At 46.6% G+C, this 21,720-nt stretch overlaps 2 protein-coding genes across 5 annotated transcripts; one reads left to right on the top strand and one right to left on the bottom strand.

Annotated features, from left to right (window-relative positions):
• Nucleotides 1–745: 745 nt before the first annotated feature.
• LOC132484426 (UPF0739 protein C1orf74 homolog) lies at nucleotides 746–7,070 on the top strand. Of its 4 annotated transcripts, XR_009531190.1 has the most exons (3): nucleotides 746–971; nucleotides 1,674–5,984; nucleotides 6,111–7,070. XR_009531190.1 is itself a non-coding variant. In XM_060090944.1 (2 exons), exon 2 carries the CDS (start codon nucleotides 1,769–1,771, stop codon nucleotides 2,546–2,548), a length of 780 nt encoding a protein of 259 aa, XP_059946927.1. In that variant the 5' UTR covers nucleotides 746–971; nucleotides 1,674–1,768; the 3' UTR covers nucleotides 2,549–7,070. The 4 variants fall into 4 exon arrangements, 3 of the variants coding, with proteins under 3 accessions (XP_059946927.1, XP_059946928.1, XP_059946929.1); XM_060090944.1 differs by having other exon boundaries at nucleotides 1,674–7,070; XM_060090945.1 differs by having other exon boundaries at nucleotides 746–975; nucleotides 1,674–7,070.
• On the bottom strand, nucleotides 5,845–21,513 carry LOC132484425 (TRAF3-interacting JNK-activating modulator-like). The gene is made up of 12 exons (XM_060090943.1): nucleotides 21,187–21,513; nucleotides 19,405–19,552; nucleotides 19,209–19,272; nucleotides 18,914–18,938; nucleotides 18,622–18,651; nucleotides 18,433–18,528; nucleotides 12,879–12,950; nucleotides 10,229–10,369; nucleotides 9,969–10,106; nucleotides 8,031–8,166; nucleotides 7,438–7,500; nucleotides 5,845–5,933 (listed from the first exon to the last, which is right to left on the bottom strand). The coding sequence occupies exons 1-12, from the start codon at nucleotides 21,511–21,513 to the stop codon at nucleotides 5,845–5,847; spliced, it is 1,329 nt and encodes a 442-aa protein (XP_059946926.1).
• Between the last annotated feature and the right edge of the window lie 207 nt (nucleotides 21,514–21,720).

Raw genomic sequence — 21,720 nt, 5'->3', positions numbered from 1 at the left:
GTCATATCACTGGTAGTTAGCCTTTCAGTGAACTAACTTTTTCTTCCTAATGACCTGATTGAAAAGCTTCTGCACCTCTGCCTCTCATTTCTCATGTGAAGTCAGCAAACTGAATTCCTCAGTTTGAGCTCCAAGAAGGTGGGGTTTTTGTCTGTTTTCTACGCTGTAATACTTCCAGCGCCCAGAAGCATACCTAGCACACATTTGTTCGGCGTGAATGCTCATGCACTTCACACCCTGCTTAGCTATGACAAACTTTGGCCAGGACACCTGTCCACCCACTTCTCGGAATTCAGCCTCTCAGGATTTAGGTAGGTCAAAGTAAGAAACAAACAAAAAAAACTTTCCAGCACCCACAGGTGAGGGTATTATGCAAAACACGTCGCTTGTCTTGAGATAAGTTTCGTTTGGAGGGGAAAGTACATTTCTCCAGAGACAAATCAAAGCGTGTTTTTACGTCGAGTGCCCTGCTTCTGCCTTCCGGGTCAAACGGGACACCGGACTTAATTTAACACAGAAGGAGGGCAAGCGGCGGAGCCGAGGGAGGGCGGCGGCGGGCTACTAGCTTCACCCGCCTCTTTCCTTCCACTCCCGCCTCTTTCCATTCCTAAGCAGCCGGGTGCGGCCCGCATCTGCGTAGGAATGGAAAGGGGCCGGAAGGGGCCGGGCCGCAGGCGCCCAGACCTCCGGCACTCAGCCGGGCTGCCCTGCGGGTAGTTCTAACGCGAGGCGCGCGGGCGGACTGGGTGACGTCAAGGAAGGCGGCGGGACGGGGGACGTGTTGGGCATGCGCAATAGATCGACTTCTCCGACCCTGGCCCCGCCGGCATGAAAGGACCTGCCCACGCGGTGGGATTTCCAGTTGTGTGGCAGTTGTGTGGCAGAGGGCGGGCGCCTAGCGGCTTTCTTGGCAGCGGGCAGGAAAGTGGCAGGAGTTGCTGAGCCTGAACGTGCAGCGGAAGTAGAAGAACGTATGTATGTGTGAGAGAGACCTCTGCCTCATTTAACAAATTACGATACTATGCTCAGGAAACGGTGTAGGGGTGGAGGTGAGCCCATCGTCCGAGGGTCCGTGGATGTCCACTAGTAGGGGAAGGCGGGACCAGCAGAAGTTAAAATACAACCCTCTTGCAATTCTACCCGATTTCATTTATTTACTCTTCTGTCTCAGGGTGAGATGGTTGGTAGTCCACATTCTAGTGTATATTAGTTTAATCAGATTGCTCTTCTTCCAACTATTGGCGGGAAGAGAAGGGGGAGTTGGCCGTGAAAACGGTGCATTTGGAACCTAGAACTCTATCTCGGAGGGCAGTTTTAGGTGAAATGCTCAGGATTTTGCCAAAAACTCCTCTGCTTCCTTTCTGCCCCAAACTCCTTAACGTTTGAATCAGAGAAAATAAATTAAAACAGGCAAAATTCAGCCCGAGAGAATATAAATCTAGCCGTAGGCTAGAAAGACACATGAATTGGGGACTAATGGAGGCCAAGTCAACCAAAAAAATCAGATAGCATCGGTGACCCCATCTTGTCTGGGCTGGGTTAGCATTCCAAAGCAGAGGGAGGGGGAAATGGCCTCTGGAAGATGCTGTAAGACTTAAGGGAAAGTTGTTGGCAGGTTTCCTGGTATGTCACTAGCTGGTGTTAATAATCCCCTGCTACTGCTTTGTTTTTAGGCCCTTCTTCAAGTGTCTGGAGCTCAGAGATGCAGCCCAGGGGAGGGAAATGTGACTAGTTGAGGAGGCCATGCTTACTGTTGCTGCCAGATCCCATGTCAGCACCAAGTCCTCAGCTGCTGGTGGCAGCGGCTCAGCAGACCCTGGGCATAGGAAAGAGACGAGCTGTCTGCCTTCATCTAGCCGGAGAGGTGCTGGCTGTGGCCAGGGGACTGAAGCCAGCTCTGCTCTATGATTGCAACTGTGCAGGGGCAGCAGAGCTCCAGAGCTATCTGGAGGAGCTGCAGGGCCTGGGCTTCCCGACCCAGGGACTTCACATCCTTGAGATTGGAGAAAACAGCCTGATTGTCCTTCCTGAGCATGTGTGTCGGCACTTGGAGCAGGTGCTGCTTGGTACCACAGTCTTTGTGGATGTTTCCAGCTCTCAGCTTCACCCTTCCATCTGCTCCCTGGACCAGCTTCAGGACTTAAAGGCCCTCGTGGCTGAGATCATCACACATTTGCAGGGGCCACGGAGGAACCGATCCCTGGCAGTCTCCTGCAGCAGGCTCCGTTCCTCAGACTGGAATCTCTGTACTGTGTTTGGGATCCTCCTGGGCTATCCTGTCCCCTATACTTTTCACATGAACCAGGGAGATGACAACTGCTTAGCCCAGACTCCACTACGGGTGTTCACTGCCCGGATCTCATGGCTACGTGGTCAACCACCAGTCTTGCTCTATTCCTTTAGTGTCCCAGAGAGCTTGTTCCCATCCTTGAGGAACATTCTAAACACTTGGGAGAAGGACCTTAGAACTCGATGTAGGACTCAGAATGACTTCGCTGACCTCAGCGTCTCCTCTGAGATAGTCACACTGCCGGCTGTGGCCCTCTGACTTTAACTCTTTTCCTGTGTAGAAGGAGCTCGGTAAATGATCAGCTCTAGGTCAGAGATGGCAAATAGGAATCATCTCAAGTGCCAGTTCCAAGCATCTCGACACTAGGGAAGAATGCTGTAATAAATTGGCCATTTTTATGCTGAACTGGACTAGGGAGAGTAGACCAGGATGCTTTAGGAATAAACAGAGTTCTTTGGAACAGAGGCCATCAGGTGAAGTTTATTTATTTTATTTTTTATTTTTTTTGCAGTACGCGGGCCTCTCACCATTGTGGCCTCGCCCATTGCGGAGCACAGGCTCCGGACGCACAGGCTCAGCGGCCACGGCTCACGGGCCCATCCGCTCCGCGGCATGTGGGATCTTCCCGGACCGGGGCACGAACCCGCGTCCCCTGCATCGGTAGGAGGACTCTCAACCACTGCGCCACCAGGGAAGCCCCCCAGTTTATTTGGTTTTTTTTACAGCAGGTTAAAAAAAAACTAGGGTCAGAAATCTCAGTTGAGTTGGAAAAACCCACACATTAAAGTACCCAGACCTGAGTTTTTTACTGAATTTCTTGCCTCTGATTTTCACCCAAGGCAGCTGTCACCAGTTCTCCAGAACTTCAGGAGGTCCTTATTGGCCAGGAACACTGCCACTGCTATAGCCATCAGTGCCATCAGCATCAGGAACTTCGGCCACATTGCCTTTGTGAGCAGGGGCGGGAGAGAAGAGAAAGAGGCCATGGGTTGGTCAGAGAAGATGCAGGCAAAAAGAATCTTCCTTCTTCCCATTCTAGCCCAGTGGAAAACCTTGGGTTGGTGGCAGACAAAAAGCTTTTTATATCTGTCTCTCTCACTTTGCCACCTCCCTCAGGATAAAACCACTTTCCAACGGTCGCTGGCCCAGCGAACCACAGCCAGCGGGGGCCAGGTACTTAAATACTGATATGAATAATCAAAAGTGGAAAATAACTCAGCAAAATTGTCCTCTGTTTATATTCCTTTTCTCGTCACGCTGTCCTTGCCACTATGCCCATAATAGACTAAAAGAACACCGTTTCAGTAAGTTTTTCCCTTCAGGCTCAGGCGTTCCATGAAAATTAGGCTTAGAGGCATGAGCCAGTGTTTCTTTACATGGTTGCTATACTCTCAGCACAGTATAAACCAAGCTGAACGGGGCCGGCTGGTCAGATGTTGGCAGTGGCTGAACAATTTTATGGGCAAGATTTGGCTAAAGGAGGAATCGTCCCACGGTCACCTAGGGCTGTCTGGGAGGATAGACCCTCTAACTCTGGAAGGCAGCTGCTGGCTCTGGTTCAGCTCTTCTCGACAATGCTGCAGCTTACGCAGGCAGGAGAGATACTCATCACTGAGGTTGTCTAATTCTGAATGCAGTTCTCTGCACTGTGTTGGGGGGATGGAGGGGGGGGCGGGAGAACACCACCAAGGTCATCAAGACAGTTCCGTCAGGGACAGAGCCCAGGTAGGGGAGAGGGCCCTGTGTAAGTGACCCTGTCATTCATTTGGAATTTTTACCTCCATCCTCCCCAGCTTTTCTCAGAGCTTTCAGTTTGCCTTCTGACTGTCTCACCTAGTTTGTTTGTAATGTGTTCATTTAAATGATTGATCATAATGCATATTATTATATATTATACATGTGTGACAGTTGTATGTGCCAGTGCTTTGTAAACGGAGACACACAAAAATGAAGTTCCTATAGCACACACAACCTGGAAGTGATCTTAGTGCAAGTCTCTTTGCTGGGGACTAGTTGCATGTGAACACTTCTGGAGCTACGTATTTCTGTGAGTATACAGATAGGAAGAGTTTTGTTATTTAAAAGACACTGTATAAAGTTTTAAGATACTCAATGTAGGACAAAGTTTGAGGAGTTAATGTGTTTGTTAAATGTGTTTGAGTTTAGCTTGACTTTCTGAAAAGTAACTCTTTAGTAAAACCTTGAATAAGGGTTGGTATAAATAAGAGAAAAGATTGACAAGTTAACCCGAAAGCAAAGATGTTTTATTCAGGCCTAAATGAATACCTGCAGGCATCCAATCACAACTTAAGCTCTGAAATGCCTGTTGTCTGGCTGCCTCCCAGCAGTTTCCCTATCACTGTAGGATGAGCCCCTTACTATCTGAGGTCACCATCTCACCTCCTTTTCCTTGGCCAGGGGCTGCAAAGTTTTCTTTTGGAGCTGGTCTCTGAAATTCCAGTCCTTCTTCCCTGGACCCTCAGGCTCCACTTCGTTATGGGAGGGCTTTGGACTCCACCCAGGCAAAGCTTGATCTGAAAAATCAGCCAGATTCACAGTGATAGTGAGGCCCATACCTCTGAGGAATGGCCCCTACACACTGAGAGAACCCCTAGGCGGGAGGGAATAAGGAAGGGCCTGTCCCTGGCCAGACTGTGTGGATTGCAATTCTCTGACCTTTAAAGAACATCCACTGGGACCCTGCCCAGACTGGACAGAGAGCGGGAATTTGAGCCCCTTGAGGGCAAGGTTGGCATTTTACTTTTCTCTGTATCTCTAGTCCCGTCTAACGCCAGATTCTTTTAGAAAATACTTATTAATTTAGTTTCTTTGGTTGCATGTTACATCTTTTAGGCTGGGAGGTTTGCTGGATGCTTCAGTATAACTCCATTTTCCTTCTGTCCTTGTTCAAAATGGTGAGATGAGAATGCCACCTGACAGTCTACATCTTGGTGAAGAGAGCCCTGGACTGGGAGTCAGAAATTCTGGATTGTTGTCGTAGCTGTGTCCTTAGTTTGTATGACCACAGACCTTCAATTACCTTCATTTTCTTATCCATCCTATGTGGGCATAATAATTCTTTCTTTATATTTTACCCAGTGATTGTGATGACAAAACAGAGGGCCATGTGCAGTGGATAAATGAGGAGCTTTTGCCCCTCCAGATGTATGATGAATTCTCGGGAAGCTCGGGCAGCAGACTTGAGGGCTCAGAGTGAGGTTGACTGTTGCATGTGACGTGGTTTCTACTTGGGGAGCTGGATGTGGTTTGGAAAGTTAAGGGTAAAAATTAACATAAAACCCTGAGTTCAAAATCAATTTATTGAAATATTCAATACAGACATATGTTTTCAGAGGGAGTAGAAATCCTTTTCACAGTTTATATACCTCTCAGGAGAGGAGGCTAACTAAAGTATTCTCAGAGCCAGTGACGAGTCCTTAAAATGGTTGGTCCTCTAGCTCCCTGACCTAACAGACTTCCAGAACTGGGTGGGACTCCAAGAGGTCATGTAGTCCATCCCTCTGTCTCTAGGCGGACAAGGAAAGGGCAGTATCTTAGAATTTGTGGAAATAAATTTGCTGACCTTTCTTTGTTAAGAGTTTCTCCTGTTCTTGAAGCTGTAAGGATTGATTCTGAAGCAGACCTGTTGGAAAACACAAGGAACTTTTCTGTGCTAGCATATTTACTGCGAAGAGTATCCTTTCAGAACTTTGCTTAGAACCTTAATGATTGTGTTCCCATCTGTAGTTGGTTGAATTGTGTCTCCCCCCGCTGCCCCCCACAAATTCATATGTCAAAGCCCTAACTCCCAGTACTTCAGAATGTGACCCTATTTGGAGACAGGTTCTTTGCAGAGGTAATCAAGTTAAAATAGGACATTAGAATGGGCCCTAACCTAATATGACTGACGTCCTTATAAGAAGGGGAAATTTGGACACAGATGTGGATGGATGGAAGACGTGTGAAGAGATGGACAAGACAGCCATCTCCAAAACAAGGAAAGCGGTCTAGAACAGATCCTTCCCCCAGAGCCCTCAGAAGGAACCAACCCTGCCTGATGCCTTGATTTTGGACTTCCAGCCTCTAGCACTATGAGAATGTAAATGTCTGTTCTTTAAGTCACCCAGTTTGTGGTGCTGTGTTATGAACACACCCTCCTTATGTCTTTTCCTACAATGTACATTTAAGTCTCTGCTTAAATGGTACCCTAGAAGAAAGACTTCCCCAGATGACCCTGTGTAAAATAGCAACTATTTTCTCTTTAACCTGCTTTATTTTGTTCTCTGTAGCCGTTGTTAATACCTGACACATATTTGTTCCTAGAAACTCCGTAGTCCACTGCAGTGTTTCCTTAGAATGTAAGCTTTGTTAGGGAAGAAACCATGCCAGCTCTGTTCATTACTGTATCCCCAGTGTGTGTCTAGGGTGCCTGGCACTTGGTAGGGGCTCAATAAATATGTATTGAAGAAATAAAGGCATGATTTTGAAGTGACTTGCCCATTCAGCTCCCACTGTGTAGGAGCCCGGCTTCTGCTGGTGTTCTTTTTCCCTTACCCCTGTGGCTGTCTTGCTGTTTTCATATTCATTACTGTTTGCATGAAACTTCCCTGTCAGGGTGTCAGAGGTTAAGGTGTTGGGCAACCAGCAGAGCTATTAATTGAATCAGGTTCTCCGGCTTTTCAGAAATTGCCTGCTTTTCTTCTGAGACGTCCCTTTTCTTCTTTGGCCTCAACGTGTAATTTTGAAGTGGACTGAGGCATAGGTAGTGTGAGCTTATTTTCTGAACCATTCCTAGTGACAGAGGTCTATGTGACATATGTACATAATAAATTAGAATAAATAAAATAAGAACTACCTTATAAAACTCGACACGTTTTGAAATCTGCAGTTCTGGGGGAAATGCAGGTGGTTGTCAGAGAACATGGTGGAGAAAAGTAGAAATAAAAAAACCCAGAGGCTAATGTGGAACTTGTGAAGAGCTGTAAATCACCTCACTGCACAAGAAGAGAGTCTGAAAATGCAGAGGTAGAGGCTATGCCAAGGACCGGGCTCCCCATCCCTTCTTTGGGTGCCTTTCGTGGGGCAGGAGCCCCAAGGACACCAAAAAGCCACCTGTGCTACTTTCAGAATCTGGAAAAGGGACTTACTCTGCAACTGCTGTACTTTGGTCACCAGGGCAAGTTTCTCCTCCTCTGACCTCTTTAGTTGATCTGAAAATGAAATAATGCAAACCAAAACAGAAGAACCTAAGACTTAATGAGCTCACCCCTGAGGCTGGAAATTAGTAACAGATGCTGTCTTGCCCATGGCCTCTGACCAGTGTCAAGTGGAAGTTGCTCTTTCTTCTGCTTGTCCCAGTTTGGAAGAGGTGAACCAGAACCCGACTACCTGGGATTTCATCTGCATCAACAGTGGGCTGAATTAAGGGTTATATGTGCACATAATTTGGTTCTCTCTCAGCTGACAGAGGCTGTGACTGGGAAACCTTCACTATGCCTTGTGTTTCAACTGACCTTTCCCTTTAAATTAGGAATGCGGCCTTGACACGTGACTGCTGTGTTCTGGCTTAGAGGGATGGGCTGGATCCTTTGTCTTGGATGATTAAAACAGCCTGGACTTTTTCTCAAAGTCAAATGAAATCGCCAAGTCAACCAAAGGAACAAGTGAAAGACTGAAGCATTTGCACCCAGCTTCCTTTCTCTGGGCTCCTTCAGCCAGAGGCCTCCAAGGAGAAGGGTACCTTGTAGGTGCTGGGTATCCGAGCTGCACAGGTCTCTGTCCCCCTGCAGGTGTTCAGTCTTGGCCTGCAGCTCCTGGCACTCATTCTCCAGAAGCCATAGGGCCTGGTTCATCTGTAAGTCTCTACTGTCTGCTCCCTGGAAGGAGGAGGAGGGGTGGACACAAGCAGGTCAGTGCTAGGGTGAAGGTGGGGGGCAGATGCCAAGGAAGAGGAAAAGTGTAGAAAATTGTGGAATTTTAGAGCTGGAAGGAGCCTTAGGGAAATGGAAAAATAGGAAAAGTTTTAAAATTCTTCGCTTTGCTCTATTCCTCATGCTTATAGCAAACAGTGCATTCGATTTTTGATGTTCACAAGGTATACATTTGGGTAAATGCCCAAATTAAGGAATACTGAATCATCACTTTTCTAGATGTCTTCACTTTGTCTTTACTTCTCATTCTCACGCTATCTGGGGTGGGGGGGGCGGGTGGGGGGAGGCGGCGGGTGGGATCATTTTTCACAACGAATTAAGGTTAAAAAGAAAAGGGCCTTCAGGAGAGTTGCCTTGTAGGTGATTCGAGGAAGAGAACAGTGGGTGAGATGTGGCTGCCGTGCAGCGCCCAGCAAGGTTCCCTCCTGTGATAAGACGACTCACTTGCTGTTTCTTATCAAATGGGCTTTTTTTAAAAAAAAAAAAAAAAAAAAAAAAAAGAATTTTAACGTCCTTTGAGAAATTCTTTGCCTTTTAAAATAAAAAATTAAAGAACAATATAAGAATAACTTGTACATAAGAATATGAAAAGTGAGAAGCAAAAAAAGCGAGAAGCAAATAAATTCTAAGGTTTCTGTTTTGTAATAGATTTGAAAGGAAATCTATAGATGAATCTTAAATGTTTTTAACCCCCATTCCTCTGTCTGATCTGTTCTTCCTTTTCCTACATTTGGCACATTAATTCTTCATAAACAAATATGATGTCAATGAGTACAAAGTGCTCGAGGTAATAAGGGAATTACAAATGTCTTTTTAATGACTTTGAACTAGAGTTGCACTCTTCTTCATTGCTAATAATAGGATATTGTATATAAAACTCAAACATATTGATATCTGGACCACCATCCCCCCAACAAATTCTTTACAATCACTCAAAATGTTCCCCTTTCTCCCTGCTCACCTTAGAGCCACACAAGGTTTAGGTTGTTAAAAAACATAACAAATCAAACAAAAACAACTTTCACACTTAATTGATCTTATTTCTAGAACTGGCACACACTAGGATTCTCAGATCCCAGCTTCAGTAAAAGTATAAAGAGACACTTTTGAGGTGGGTCCTCGAAATTCCAAACCAAGTAAGTAAAATCTGCGAAAAACAATAGCTAATATTTATTGAGAGCTTATATGTGCGAGGCATTGTGCTAAGTGCTTTGCATGGATTTCCTCACCTAATCCTCACAACAATCCTATGATAGAGGTACCATTATTATCCTCATTTTACCGATGTGGAAACTGAGGCTTAGGAGGTTAGTGAACTTCTCCAAGGTAAACACGGATTGGAAATGATGGAACCCTTGAGAATGCCAAGGGTCTACTGTAATGGCTTAAAAAACACATTGGCAAGATGTGTTAGTTGATACTCAAACTGTAAGTAAACTGGTGACATTTATTCTGCCCCAGTAGTGGGCATTTCTGAACTGGATGCCCTGCTGGGATGGGGTGCAGAGAGTGGGTTGGGGTATGACAGTAGGCTGATGACTATTCCAGCCCAGCTCTTTGCATTTGGATGATGTCATTTCAATGAACACTTAGGTCATTTGCATGAGCAGTGCAGATATCCTTGCTAAACTCAAAATTAACTTTGGGGCCCCCTGCCCAGCGGCAGCTTCTCTCATCACTGCTGTCAACACCTCCCTCCCCTAAACGCTGCCTTCCCTCCCCACCTCCCTACCCCCAGGGCCTGGTACCTGCAGTTTGGACTGAAGCACATGGAGCTGGCTCTCCAGCTCCCTGTTCTGGGTCCCCAGGGTCCTGCAGTCCTCCTTCAGAGCCTTGTACTGGCTCTTCCACTCTTCACACTTCTGCTCGGCCAGAGCCAGGGACCGCTGAGGGAGATCAGAGGAGAAGGTGGTGCCTTGGGGGTTCCAGGGAGTTGTGCAGCTGGCTCCCTTGCCACCCAGACTGCCCCAGGGTTCCCAGCCCCAAGGATTATGGAGCATCCCCACACCTGTGTGCTCTGCAGTTGCTGTTCTGCACACATTTTCTCCTCCAGCACTTTCTGCAGTGTCTCCTTGGCCTTCTGCTCATAGCTGTTTTTCTGGTCTTCCATCTCTAATAGCAACTTATTTAATCCCCAAGAAGTGTATTTCTGTAAATTTGAGGCAATTCAACAAATACACATTGATCTACTGTGTGCTAAAGCCTGAGCAGGGATACAGAAATGAAAAGAAATTGATCCTTGCCCACAGGGCAGAGATGTCAGTAATCTGGTGGACCTTCTTCCAGGCTGGAGGCCGGCAGGGAAAGTCCCTCAGGTGATGTGAGAGGTGAGTGGGGATAAAAAACTGCCCTGGGCATGCCGGGCATTCTCCCCTAGGCCTTCCACAGGCCTTTGAAATCCGACATTTCCAAAGGGAAATCATCTTTCTAAACCTGCTCCTATCTCAGTGGCCAGCATCACCACCCACCCAGTCTCCCAAACCCTAAACCAGGGAATCATCCTTGATTTCTCTCTCACCTTCTTCAAGGAATCAGTTCATCATCAAGCTTTGTCAAGTCAACGTCTCTAACAGCTCATGACCTGTATCCTCTATCCCTACTGCCTCCTCAGTTCAGACCCTAGTAACACTATTATATGGATTATATAGAGACTATGTATTATCTTCATGCCTTGCCTCCCTTCAAACCCTTTTCAGTCCTGCAGCTAGAGGGTTCTTTCTAAAACTTAAATCTGATCCCATCACAACCTGCTTAAATCTCTCAGTGGTTCTCAGTGTTCTAAGAATCAGGTCCAAACTCCTTGGCATGGTTCCTACTTACAAGCCCAGACTTTCATCTCATGCTGCCTCCACGCAAGCTGAACTGCTTGTAGGTCCCCTAAGCACTGTGCTTTTGAGCCTCTGCCTTTGCCCATAAAGCTTCTTCTGCTTAGAGTATCGTGACCCACACTTTTTTTTTTTTTTTTTTTTTTTGCGGTATGCGGGCCTCTCACTGTTGTGGCCTCCCCCGTTGCGGAGCACAGGCTCCGGACGCGCAGGCTCCGGACGCGCAGGCTCAGCGGCCATGGCTCACGGGCCCAGCCGCTCCGCGGCATATGGGATCCTCCCAGACCGGGGCACGAACCCGTATCCCCTGCATCGGCAGGCGGACTCTCAACCACTTGCGCCACCAGGGAGGCCCCGTGACCCACACTTTTCACCTGCTTAACTTCTACCCATGTTCAAGATTCAGCCCTAGAATCATAAATTCTGATAAACTTGGCCAACCATACCTACTCCCCGACTCTTTATGGATTAGGCAGTTTTACTGGTGTTCACATAGTATCTATATTTCTAATCTATTGACTCATCTGTCTCCTTTAAGGGATTGTAAACTCCTTTGAGGCAGGGAGCATTTTTAAAAAAATAAAATTATTTTTGTAGGCTTGGGGATCTGAACAATATTCAGTAAAGTCAAGTTTTAAAAATTAATACATTTGTATTTTTAGAATTTCTCCTGGCTTCAAGGTCAAAAAGAAAAAGACACAAGAGCAGCTTTGCAAACTCACTGGGGGTCTTGCCTTTCCAGTGCTTTTCATTTTTATGCCCTGTGATTTTGGGGAAAGCAGGAGCCTTTTACTATCGATTCTGGGTTACCCAACTGGGTAAGAGATAGTCTAGATAATGCAAATTTAGAGTTCAATATCAAATCATTTCCATTTAGCTTTGGAGTCATCTGAAAATTTGGATTTAAATGTTGAGTGGGTCTTATGTTCTTGGAATTGTCATTAGAAACCAGATACAGGAGTTACTGGTTGAGATCATAATGGTTATGTCCAGGTTATTGGACTTAACCATGCTGGTCACTGACCAGCTTTATCCCCCATTGAAAATGAGTAGACTGGCATTCTGGATTATATGTCAGTCTCTTATGAGCTTGGCTGGCATTACTGAAAAAATAAAAGTTGTGGATCCGCAAACCCATAGACTATATAGACTATGTTCCCCTGCAGAATTCTAACTACATGGCCACCTTATCTTCCTAACATCAAGTGGGAGCAGTCTGGCCGGTCCATCACGTTCTCTTGACTTATCTCTCCGCCTGTCAGAAATCTATCACTTCTCGAGTGTGAAAACTGACTTTTTTCTATCTCATATAATCCAAGATCAGGCCAATCAAGAGATTACCGGAGCCGGCTAACAATGCCACAGAAAGCCAGGAGTCACAGTCTTTTACTTTCTCCCAGGGATTGCTGCTAGATAAAAGTTGCCCATGGGATGAAAATCGTTTCGCGAGACTTCATTGTAATATCCAACTCATCTGTTCAAATATTAGGGCCTGTGAAGTTCTATCCAGGTGAGCTTAATCTTTAGCAACGGCCTCTCCCTACGTTTCCAGGTATTCTCAAGGTTCCCCCGGAGCTGGCAAAGTGCTTAGTGCTGGGCTTCCTTTCCTAGGGTGCAAAGTGAAGGACACCAGGAGAAAGGGAGAGGGGGATGCAGATAGTGTTTTGGTGAATTGGAGACCAAAGTGAAAATGGTAAAGGCCAGAACTGGGTGAGTAGGGGTGGGTGCATTAATCTCTAGCAGGTGATGTTTCTAGAGAGTAAGCTTGAGGTTCAAGCATTCTCTCCCTTAATTCTAGATTCCTGGGCTAGAAGTGTCCTCCAGAATGCTTACCTGGGTACAGGTGTACAGCTGGTTTTCCAAAGATCTCAGTTTGCCCTTCAATTTGTCTTCATTAAGCTGGCCCTGGAGCAAATGGGATGAGTTAGCCAGAATACAGCTTGGGCTAGAATATAGCATGCAAAGAGTTTTGTTCCGTATTCCCAGCCTACTGCTTAGAATAAACAGTGTATGTGGATTTGAGCTCTTTCAGGAGGTAGGGAGGGGGAGAGATGATGGATGTTTGGAAAGAAAAGGATGTTTTCCTCTTTCTCTGTAATAGGAGAAGGAAGAATCAGACTGGCCCCCAAAGTCTTCTGTGTACCTTGGGGTTTTGTATCAAATGGCTCAGGGTATCATAGCAAGGGCCCATTTGAAGGAAAGCTTCTAAGCTCTCCTTTTCTTCTTCTTCTTCTTCTTTTTTTTTTTTTTTTTGCGGTATGCGGGCCTCTCACCGTTGTGGCCTCTCCCGTTGTGGAGCCCAGGCTCCGGACGCACAGGCTCAGCGGCCACGGCTCACGGGCCTAGCCGCTCCGTGGAATGTGGGAACCTCCCGGACCGGGGCACGAACCCGCATCCCCTGCATCGGCAGGCGGACTCTCAACCACTGCGCCACCAGGGAAGCCCCAGCCTCTGTTTTGAGGTCTGTCTCCCTCACTGAGTTTCAGGGCACCTGGGAGAGGCAGGAAGTGGTATCTCACAGCTCCTGTTTTGACCTTGTTTGGCTAATTCTTCTAACCCTGGGAGCCAGGAGGCGCCTCCACCCTTTTTCCTTCCAGTATTCCTCAGCGGGGCCTTGCAAAAGCAAAAGCCTTTGCCAAAAATAATTTTTCAAAGTGCCTCCTGCTATTAATGTCTTTCACAATGTCTGGTGTGAGAGCCGAGAGTCAGGATTTGGCATCTACAATAACCACAGGGCTTTGGGACAGATAGAACAGATGGACAAAGACTTCCACTGTTCTGGGCTCTGGAGTAACTGGGAAAAGTTACTCCCCTGCATGGCCTGTTCATTATTAATCCACAAGTCCTGAAATCAGCTCCCTCCACCTGTACCGCAGCTCCGGGTTCAGAGAGTCTGACTCTGTGTATTTTCCTTTGCCTAAACTCTTAATTTGCAGGATGCAATCAAACCCACTAAGTTTGACAGTTTTTCTTGCCGTAGTTTCAGAAGAAAACAGACAAGCCCAAGGCAATATTCTTACAATTCCCCCAGTCTTCTACCCTTTCTGGGTAGCTCCCTTCTCCTTCCTTAGTATGGTTTTTATCCAGTGTCTGCCTCTTCCAACTGGTTTTGTGCTTTAGCCACACCCCAGATTACTTTTCCATTCACATTATAATAGAAGACAATTCAGGCTAGCCCCTTCAGTGGAGACGAAGGGCCGCCCAAGTCTGGGGCTTGAAAACATCTGTGATCCACAGCTCTGCCTGCCCAGACTCCCCAAGGCAGGCAGGAAAGTTGCAGCCAAGTTGTTGCAAATGGGGCATGTGGTTTCCTGGTCTGAGCCCCAGCTCTCCCTACGTGAAGCCCAGTGGTACAGTATGGGGAAAGAAGCACCTTTTACAGGCCATTGTGGACCTTTTTTCGCAGTTGCATCCCAGGAACCCAGGGTTCAGAGAGCATAGTGCCCCTGCTTGTAAAAGGGAGCAAGGTGGAGGCCATACCCACCCGGTGCCGGTCTGAGGGCTTCAGCTCCTGCTTCTGCTTGGCTTGTCTCTGATCTGCTCTCCAGAAACACCACCGCCTCACCACAGAAGCACCAGCCCACTTCTGATCTCTCTGCTCTACTAGAGGTTGCTTAGGGCCTACAGCCAATCCCCCACTGCGCTGTCATCTTAAGATCTCATTTCCACTTTGCAGAACTTAAAACCCACGTGTGCCCTGCTCTGGGTTTGTATTGCCCCATACTGAGGGCTCACTTTCTCTACTGCCGGAATTGTTTCTGCTCTGAAGCTTGGACCCAGCTCAGGAGTCTCTGCTGTGCCCCAGGGCCTGTCACATCCAAAAGGCCCAAAGTCAGCTTGAAGGTGGAGGCAACAGAGGGAGCTGATCTCTGGTGTTCTGATAGAGTTTGTCGTGAGCTTCTCTGCATGTGAAGTTGGAGATTCAAATTAAGGAGGCCAAATGGAAAAAAAATAAAGGCCTGAACTTGGCTGAATATCGGAGTCTCTGTTCTGGCCACATTCTTTCACTTACTTTCCCCAAGTACTGCAGTCAGGGACTGTCCTTCCATTGAAGTTGAGCTTTCCAAGGGAGGGGTAGGGGGTTGAATTTTCTTGCTTTGGGGGAAGCAAGAGCTGTTAACTGAAAAATTGAGACTATTTTTCTTAAAAACAGGAAGCTGAGGGGTTGGTGGGGAGGAAGAAGACAAAAAGGGCTCATATTAGCGGGAGGGGGGGCGGGGGGAGAAGGGAGGGAGAAAACCACAGCTGGAGGAACTCCTGCCCCCCGCAGGAGCATGGAGCGAAACTGCCCTCAGAGTCTACCTTGGAAATGTCTCTTAATAAATCCTCCCCATTCCCACCACGCTGGCTGTAATTCAAGTTCTGATTGTGTCTTACCTGCGGTATTGCAAGAGCTTTCACCACCCCTACACCCACTCGGAGCCAGGGTCCTCACTGTTGTCAGAGAACCTTTTATAAGGTTTATAAAACACAGATCTGATCAATTGCTTTCAATTCAGTTCTACAGCTATCTTTTTCGTTTCATTTCACTTATTTATTTATTTCTTGGCCACGCCGCACGGCACGTGGGATCTTACTTCCCTGACTAGGGATCGAATCCGCACCCCTAGCATTGAAAGCGTGGAGTCTTAACCACTGGACCACCAAGGAAGTCCCACCACAGCTATCTTAGTACACGTGCTGCCAAGCGAGTGCAACTCCACGGCTACTGGACAAGTTCCTTCTCAGGATGGGCCGGACACTGCTAAGTGTAGGGCTTTAAACCTGAGGAAAACGTGGTCCCACTGCTCCCCTGATTATTGACTGTGGCAGTGTTTCTTAAACTGGGGTGGCATGCATTCTCATTTTATATATATATATATATATATATATATATATATATATATGTGTGTGTGTGTGTGTGTGTGTGTGTGTGTATGTATATATATATATATATATATATATATATATATGTATGTATATATATATACTTTTTCCTTTAAGAGGGAATCTATAACTATTTAAGTTTCAGATACTCTATTCAACAGAAAATGTTTAAGCACCATAATTCTAGAGACCTATCTGAGGCCCTTTCGGTCTTATCTTTGGAGCTACTCTGACACAGTCCCTTCATTTCCATCACACTCTGCTATACCCTATGCTTTGTTACAACTAGGCCTGTAATCATTCTGATTCCTTTACTGTAAGCACCCTTTTCCTTCTTCTTTCCCTTCATCATTCCTGCTTCTGTACTGGTAAACTCCTATTCAATCCTTCCAGACCCCGCTAAAGTGGTCCCTTTCCTTTCGAGTCTACCCTATACCACCTCAGGCAGAAGAATTGCTCCCTTCTCTTTTCTCTGTGTCACTTTGTAGAAAGTGCTGTTGCAGCTTTAGCACATTGCAGTAGAGTTATTTATGACCTGTCTCTCTCTTCCTGGCTGCTATTGGAACTCCTAAAGACAAAGGACCCTACCTCTGTCCCTGGAGCACCCAAGCCAGCACATAGTTGGAACTTATCAGATGTCTGTTGAATAAACGAGTGAGACAACTCAGTTTAGTTCAGCACCGGAAACCACCTGGCATGCACAGCTGTGTGTCTCAGGCTCCTACTCGGCTATGAAAACAACTTCCTTAACCAGCAGGAGCCCTGAACATAAACACCTAAATCCGGATACAGTGACCGACATGAAGAGGGAGGGCTGAGCCTAGGAGTCTCTTTGACATCACTGCAAACTTCTTAGTTTTGTCCCACGTCCTCCCATCCCATCTCTCTGTCTAAGCACAGCCATCTACGTGGTAAGGTCAGATGTTCACGGAGGCTGGGAGGTTGGGTGTTCTCTCTGTGCACCCGGGGCTTTCTGCTCCAGTGGCATCAAACTGCTTATGCTCCCTGAACATTAAAGTCTAGGGGTTTCGATGTGGGGTCCAAGGACCCCTGGGAATCCAGGATCTGCAAGGTCTTCCCTTTTCCAACTACATTTCTGTGTGAGGCTGGATTTTCCTCATATGCTTCAACCAAAACAATGTATTAACAACAGACTGAATGCAGACGCAAATATGAGAATCTAGCTGTCTTCCATTCAGACATTAAAAATATTTGCCAGCTTGGTGCTTTGCGACCACCTAGAGGAGTGGGATAAGGAGGGAGGGAGGAAAGCGCAAGAGGGAGGGGATATGGGGATATATGTATGCATATAGCTGATTCACTTTGTTATACAGCAGAAAATAATACAACACTGTAATCATACTCCAATAAAGATGTTAAAAAAACTCAAAAAACAAAACCAAACAAAAACTTGAAAAAGCATAAAACAATGCCACTCCTCTCACTCTTTTTAAAAAAAATACTTATTTTTCACAAAAATATATAATTTAGGTTCACATGTAATCTATTTACTATTGTTATTTTAAAATTAATACATATTTTAAGATTCCTGTTTTCATTTCAAAGTGGTAAGTATAAAAAGTTCTTTGGATTTTAATGATTTTTTTTAAAGAGTATAAGGGGGTCCTGAGATTAAAAAGCTGGACACCCACTGCATTAGCCTATATCATGCCTCTGGTTCTTTGCCTATGCTGTATCCCCTGCCCAGAATATAGTTCCTGTTTCCACATTTGCCTGGAAAATACTAATATAACTATAAATATTTCCCTGGTTCTCCCCTTCTGTGGAGTCATTCATTCCTCCTTGTATTCTACTATATCCTGAAAACATTTATTTCTCACATCTCTGTGTTGTTTAGGCATCTGTCTCCCTGACAAAACTGCAAGCTCTCTAGCATCAGGAACCCTGTCTAATTAACCTCATTTCCAGGGCTCAGTGTAGAGACCATGACTTATGAATATTTGTTGAATGAATGGACTAAAATCAGGAGGTCTGAATTTTAGTTCCAGTTCTGCCTCTGACTAGCAGTGTGACTGTGGACTAGTCACCTGACCTCCCTGACACTCAGTTTCCTCATTGGCAAAATGAGAAAATTAGCTAATCTCCAAGGTCCCTTCCCGCTTTGACATTCACGTCTGGGCTGACTAGTAGGTGTAGGATGACTTGGAATAAATATTGGTGTGAATCCCATATGAAAATAGTTGCATTTATCACAGTCAGTAATATTAACTGAATTGGGACCGTCCTTTCTTCCTTCCAACAAATTAAAGAATGGAAACTCTTGCCTCTTTTGGTTCTGGGTCTTCCATGGGTGTGTCCTCAGCTGACCACCCTGGATTGAGCCAAGCTTCCCCATATATTTACTGTGACATGTTTGACCTCTAGGTCTTAGCACCATCCCCCACCTTCGGCCTCTTCAGTAGCGAAAAAGCCCCTTCTCTTGCTGGGATGGTATGGAAAGAAGAATGAGATAAGCACACATAGAAGTCCATGACTTTGTTCAAGCAAAGATTTCCCTTACCTTCCAAGAGCTGTCAGAGGCCTGAATCAGGGCACACAGTAGGTCTTGGAGAATCATCATTTTCTGTTTTAGAACCAGCTCACTCTGTAGGGCCTCCTGGGGGGCAAAATGCAAGAGGGTAAGATTAAGTTGGAGGAGAAGGGAGCAGATGGATGGAGGAGCTGAGGGGAGAATTCACATGTTACTTACTTTGAGGTACTCAGAAAGCTGGATGATTTTCTAGAGAGAAAGAAAAAGGGTATTTAAGAAGATTGTAGGTTCCCTGAAATCCTAGAACATGGAACCCGAGCCAGGATTGGCTTGTGCTGAGTCAACTTTCTTCCTTGGCTCAGGGTCCTTCCAGGCCCCCAGGTCTATGCTCATCCAGGAAGAGGGTACCCCTTCATCCCAGCTGAGTTTACCGTGGAATTCCAGAATGTCAGACCTTGGAGGAGCTTAGATGCCACCTGACTCAACACCTTCACCATGGGGATTTTCTTACCGTGTCTAGAACTGCAGCTCCATAACTGGAAGAGAAGAAAAAAACAAAAAACAAAAATGACAATGGATCAAAGAAATAAGAGTGTCAGGAGGCAGAGTATTGATTCCTTCTCTGATCTCTTCTGAAGAGCCAATGGGGAAGCCGGGGGAAGGCCTTCCTTTTTCTTAATTAAGGTGGATGTGGAAATTCCTTGTGCTCCTCTCCACATTCTGGGGGAGGGTTCAGGTAAAAGCTTAGAAGAGAGGAATGGATGGGCTGTGAAGGAGTTGAGGTCAGGAACATGAAAGGTACTCACTTGGTTTGCTGACTGGCGTCATTCTTAATTGTTGGCTGTGTTTCTTCTGCCTTTGTCTGAGTGCCTGAGGGATAGGGATAGGGTGATTCAGAGCCCATGGGAGAGGCAGTGAGGGAAGTGGGGAGGGATAGGGACTCTCCACCGCCAGCGAGTGGAAATGCCTCGGCCCAGTGAGTGAGGAAGGCCCTGCTCTTACCACGGTGGTGTTTGGGTGGCTTCTTGATGAGAGAGTCCTGTGGTGGAAGGCCCCCAGCCTGGGCGGGGAGGTGGTCAGCCGGATCCCTCCAGGCGCCTGAGGCAGGATGGTGTTGGGTTGCAAAGACCTCGGAGCTGGTCCCTGACACCTGGAAAGCAAGTGGGGGATGCTGAGAGCCTCTTAGAACAGGATTCTCCAGCTGATTGCAGAAAGATGAGCCAGTGATTGTTTCGGGTCCAGAAAACCAAAGGACCCCATTCAAGCCTTCAAAGCTACAAGGTTATCCCTGCTCCTGCCCTTTCTTGTCCTGGCTGGTGGGATCGGTCCTCCTCAGTTCAGGCAAATGGGGAGCGGAGCTTGTCTCCAAATACTCTCTAGAGTCCCTGATCCCGGAAAGAGAACCGGTCTGAGGTGGGAGTGAGGGGATCTGGGATCAGGTCCTGCCTTTTCTTGGTCTCAGTCTCCTGGTTGTATAATGAGGAGCTTGGAGTAGTTGGTGTCCAAGGTGCCGTCCTATTCTAGAGGTGGTTTCCTTCCTCTTATTAACAGCTGGACTATTGTTGAGGTTTTGTGTGAAGAGAAGGTAAATTAGGCAGCTGTAGGGAGGAATGCAGCAGTAGTTGTCACAATTTTGCCTGCTATTTTTATATTTTCTTCTTACAAACTAAAAAATTTTATGTTTGTAACATAACACTAAAAGGCTAGGAAATGCCTGTGGCAGCTAATCATGCAGACTAACTCAATCTCAAGAAACCTTAAATAACTGATAGACTCAGGAAGAGTTCTTTAGGTAACTGTGTTTTCTGTTCTTTTTCTCCTTAAAATTATTTTTTCAATGAAAGCACATAGAAACCTTCTTGCCTTAGAAAGTACACAGTTGGTTTTATTTTACAGCTGGGCTCAAGGATCATTTTTCTGAACAGCACCTCCTGTTGTGGATAACATATGCACTGGTTCAGAAGGCCCAACAGAGCACCTATTCAGGGGACAGTACAATACCAGTTACTCCCAGGGAATCCGGAGGACCCATCCCTGCTGTCCACATGCTCACAACGTGGATAGGAAGACACAGATGGTTTGCTGGCTGAGCTCATTTCAACATACCCTGGGTTTTGCCAGCACTGCTCCTTCCCAGGGCAGACTAATGTGCCCTCTAAAAGTTACACGATCTTAGAGGATTTATAACCTCATAAAAACCACAGAGAGCAGAGGTGGCCTGGAGAAGCTAGGGAAGCTAGGGCTTCCTGGGCCAGATGCGGCCTTAGGTGAACGATATTGGAATTGGGATGGCCTGAGAGAAAGAGAGAAGGTGGATGATGCAGCAGCCTTACAGAAGAATAGAGATGAGAAGTGTGTGTGTGTGTGTGTGTGTGTGTGTGAGAGAGAGAGATTTGAGGGAGACGTTAAGAAGATTGGTCTGTGTCCCTGGCCTACAGTAAGCATTCATTGAATGTTGAATGACAGATGAATGAATGCTGTAGAAGATACGTCTAGATAGACTGAATTTGAACTAATACTAGGAATTAGCTATGGAATTGTTTTTAAATGATTCTTTTTTCTCCTAAAAGGCAAGTGCAAAACAAAAAAATAGCTAAACAAAAAAAACCCCCAAAAACACAACAACAAAAATATCTGTTGAGTAAGTGGCTAAGGGAGACTTTATGATGACTGAGGAAGGAGGGACCTCATTTAAATCACTTCTTAGTGACCTTGAGCCCACCCACCTGCCTTGGTGCTGCACCCCATCCCCTCCAGAGAAGTGTGTCCCTCGACATGGCCCACCTGCTGTCTGGGGGAAGAAATCCTGTTGGCCCAAGACAAGGGCTCTTTGAGGTCAGTCGCCTGGCCTGGCTCCCTGGCCTGCGGGCTCTGTGCCTTGCCTTTCTCTTCCACCTTCAGGTTCCTCTGCCTGAAAAACTGCTGTTGTCGTGCCCTCTGGAGCTGTTCCCTCTGCTGGGTTCTCAGCGCCTTCCCCACCTGGCGACAAGTGGTCACATTGGGGCGGCAGCGGCGGCTCTCACGGGTCTCCTGCCAGCGCTCGCACTTGGCCTCGTAGCTCTCAGCCCACCAGGCCAAGCCAGAGGCCGGCGTAGGGTCTGCGTTGATCATGATGACCTCGTGAGCACCTGTTGTGCTTGGCTTCCAGTTCCTGGAATAGCTGCCCGGATCTGCCAAGTGCCAAGAGGGAGGCGAAGAGGAGGGGTCAGGAGATGGGCCGAAAAATGGCCATCTCCCTGGACGAGGGGGCAGAAATATCACAGCGTCCCATATGTGTGGGTTGACAACTGAAGAGGGGATGATGTCATGTGGGAACTC

This window comes from Mesoplodon densirostris, chromosome 2 (genome assembly GCF_025265405.1).
Source record: "Mesoplodon densirostris isolate mMesDen1 chromosome 2, mMesDen1 primary haplotype, whole genome shotgun sequence".
In the NCBI taxonomy this organism is placed as follows: Eukaryota; Metazoa; Chordata; class Mammalia; order Artiodactyla; family Ziphiidae; genus Mesoplodon; species Mesoplodon densirostris.
The sequence above is the reverse complement of the archived record's forward strand: the minus strand, read 5'-3'. Positions and strand labels throughout refer to the sequence as shown.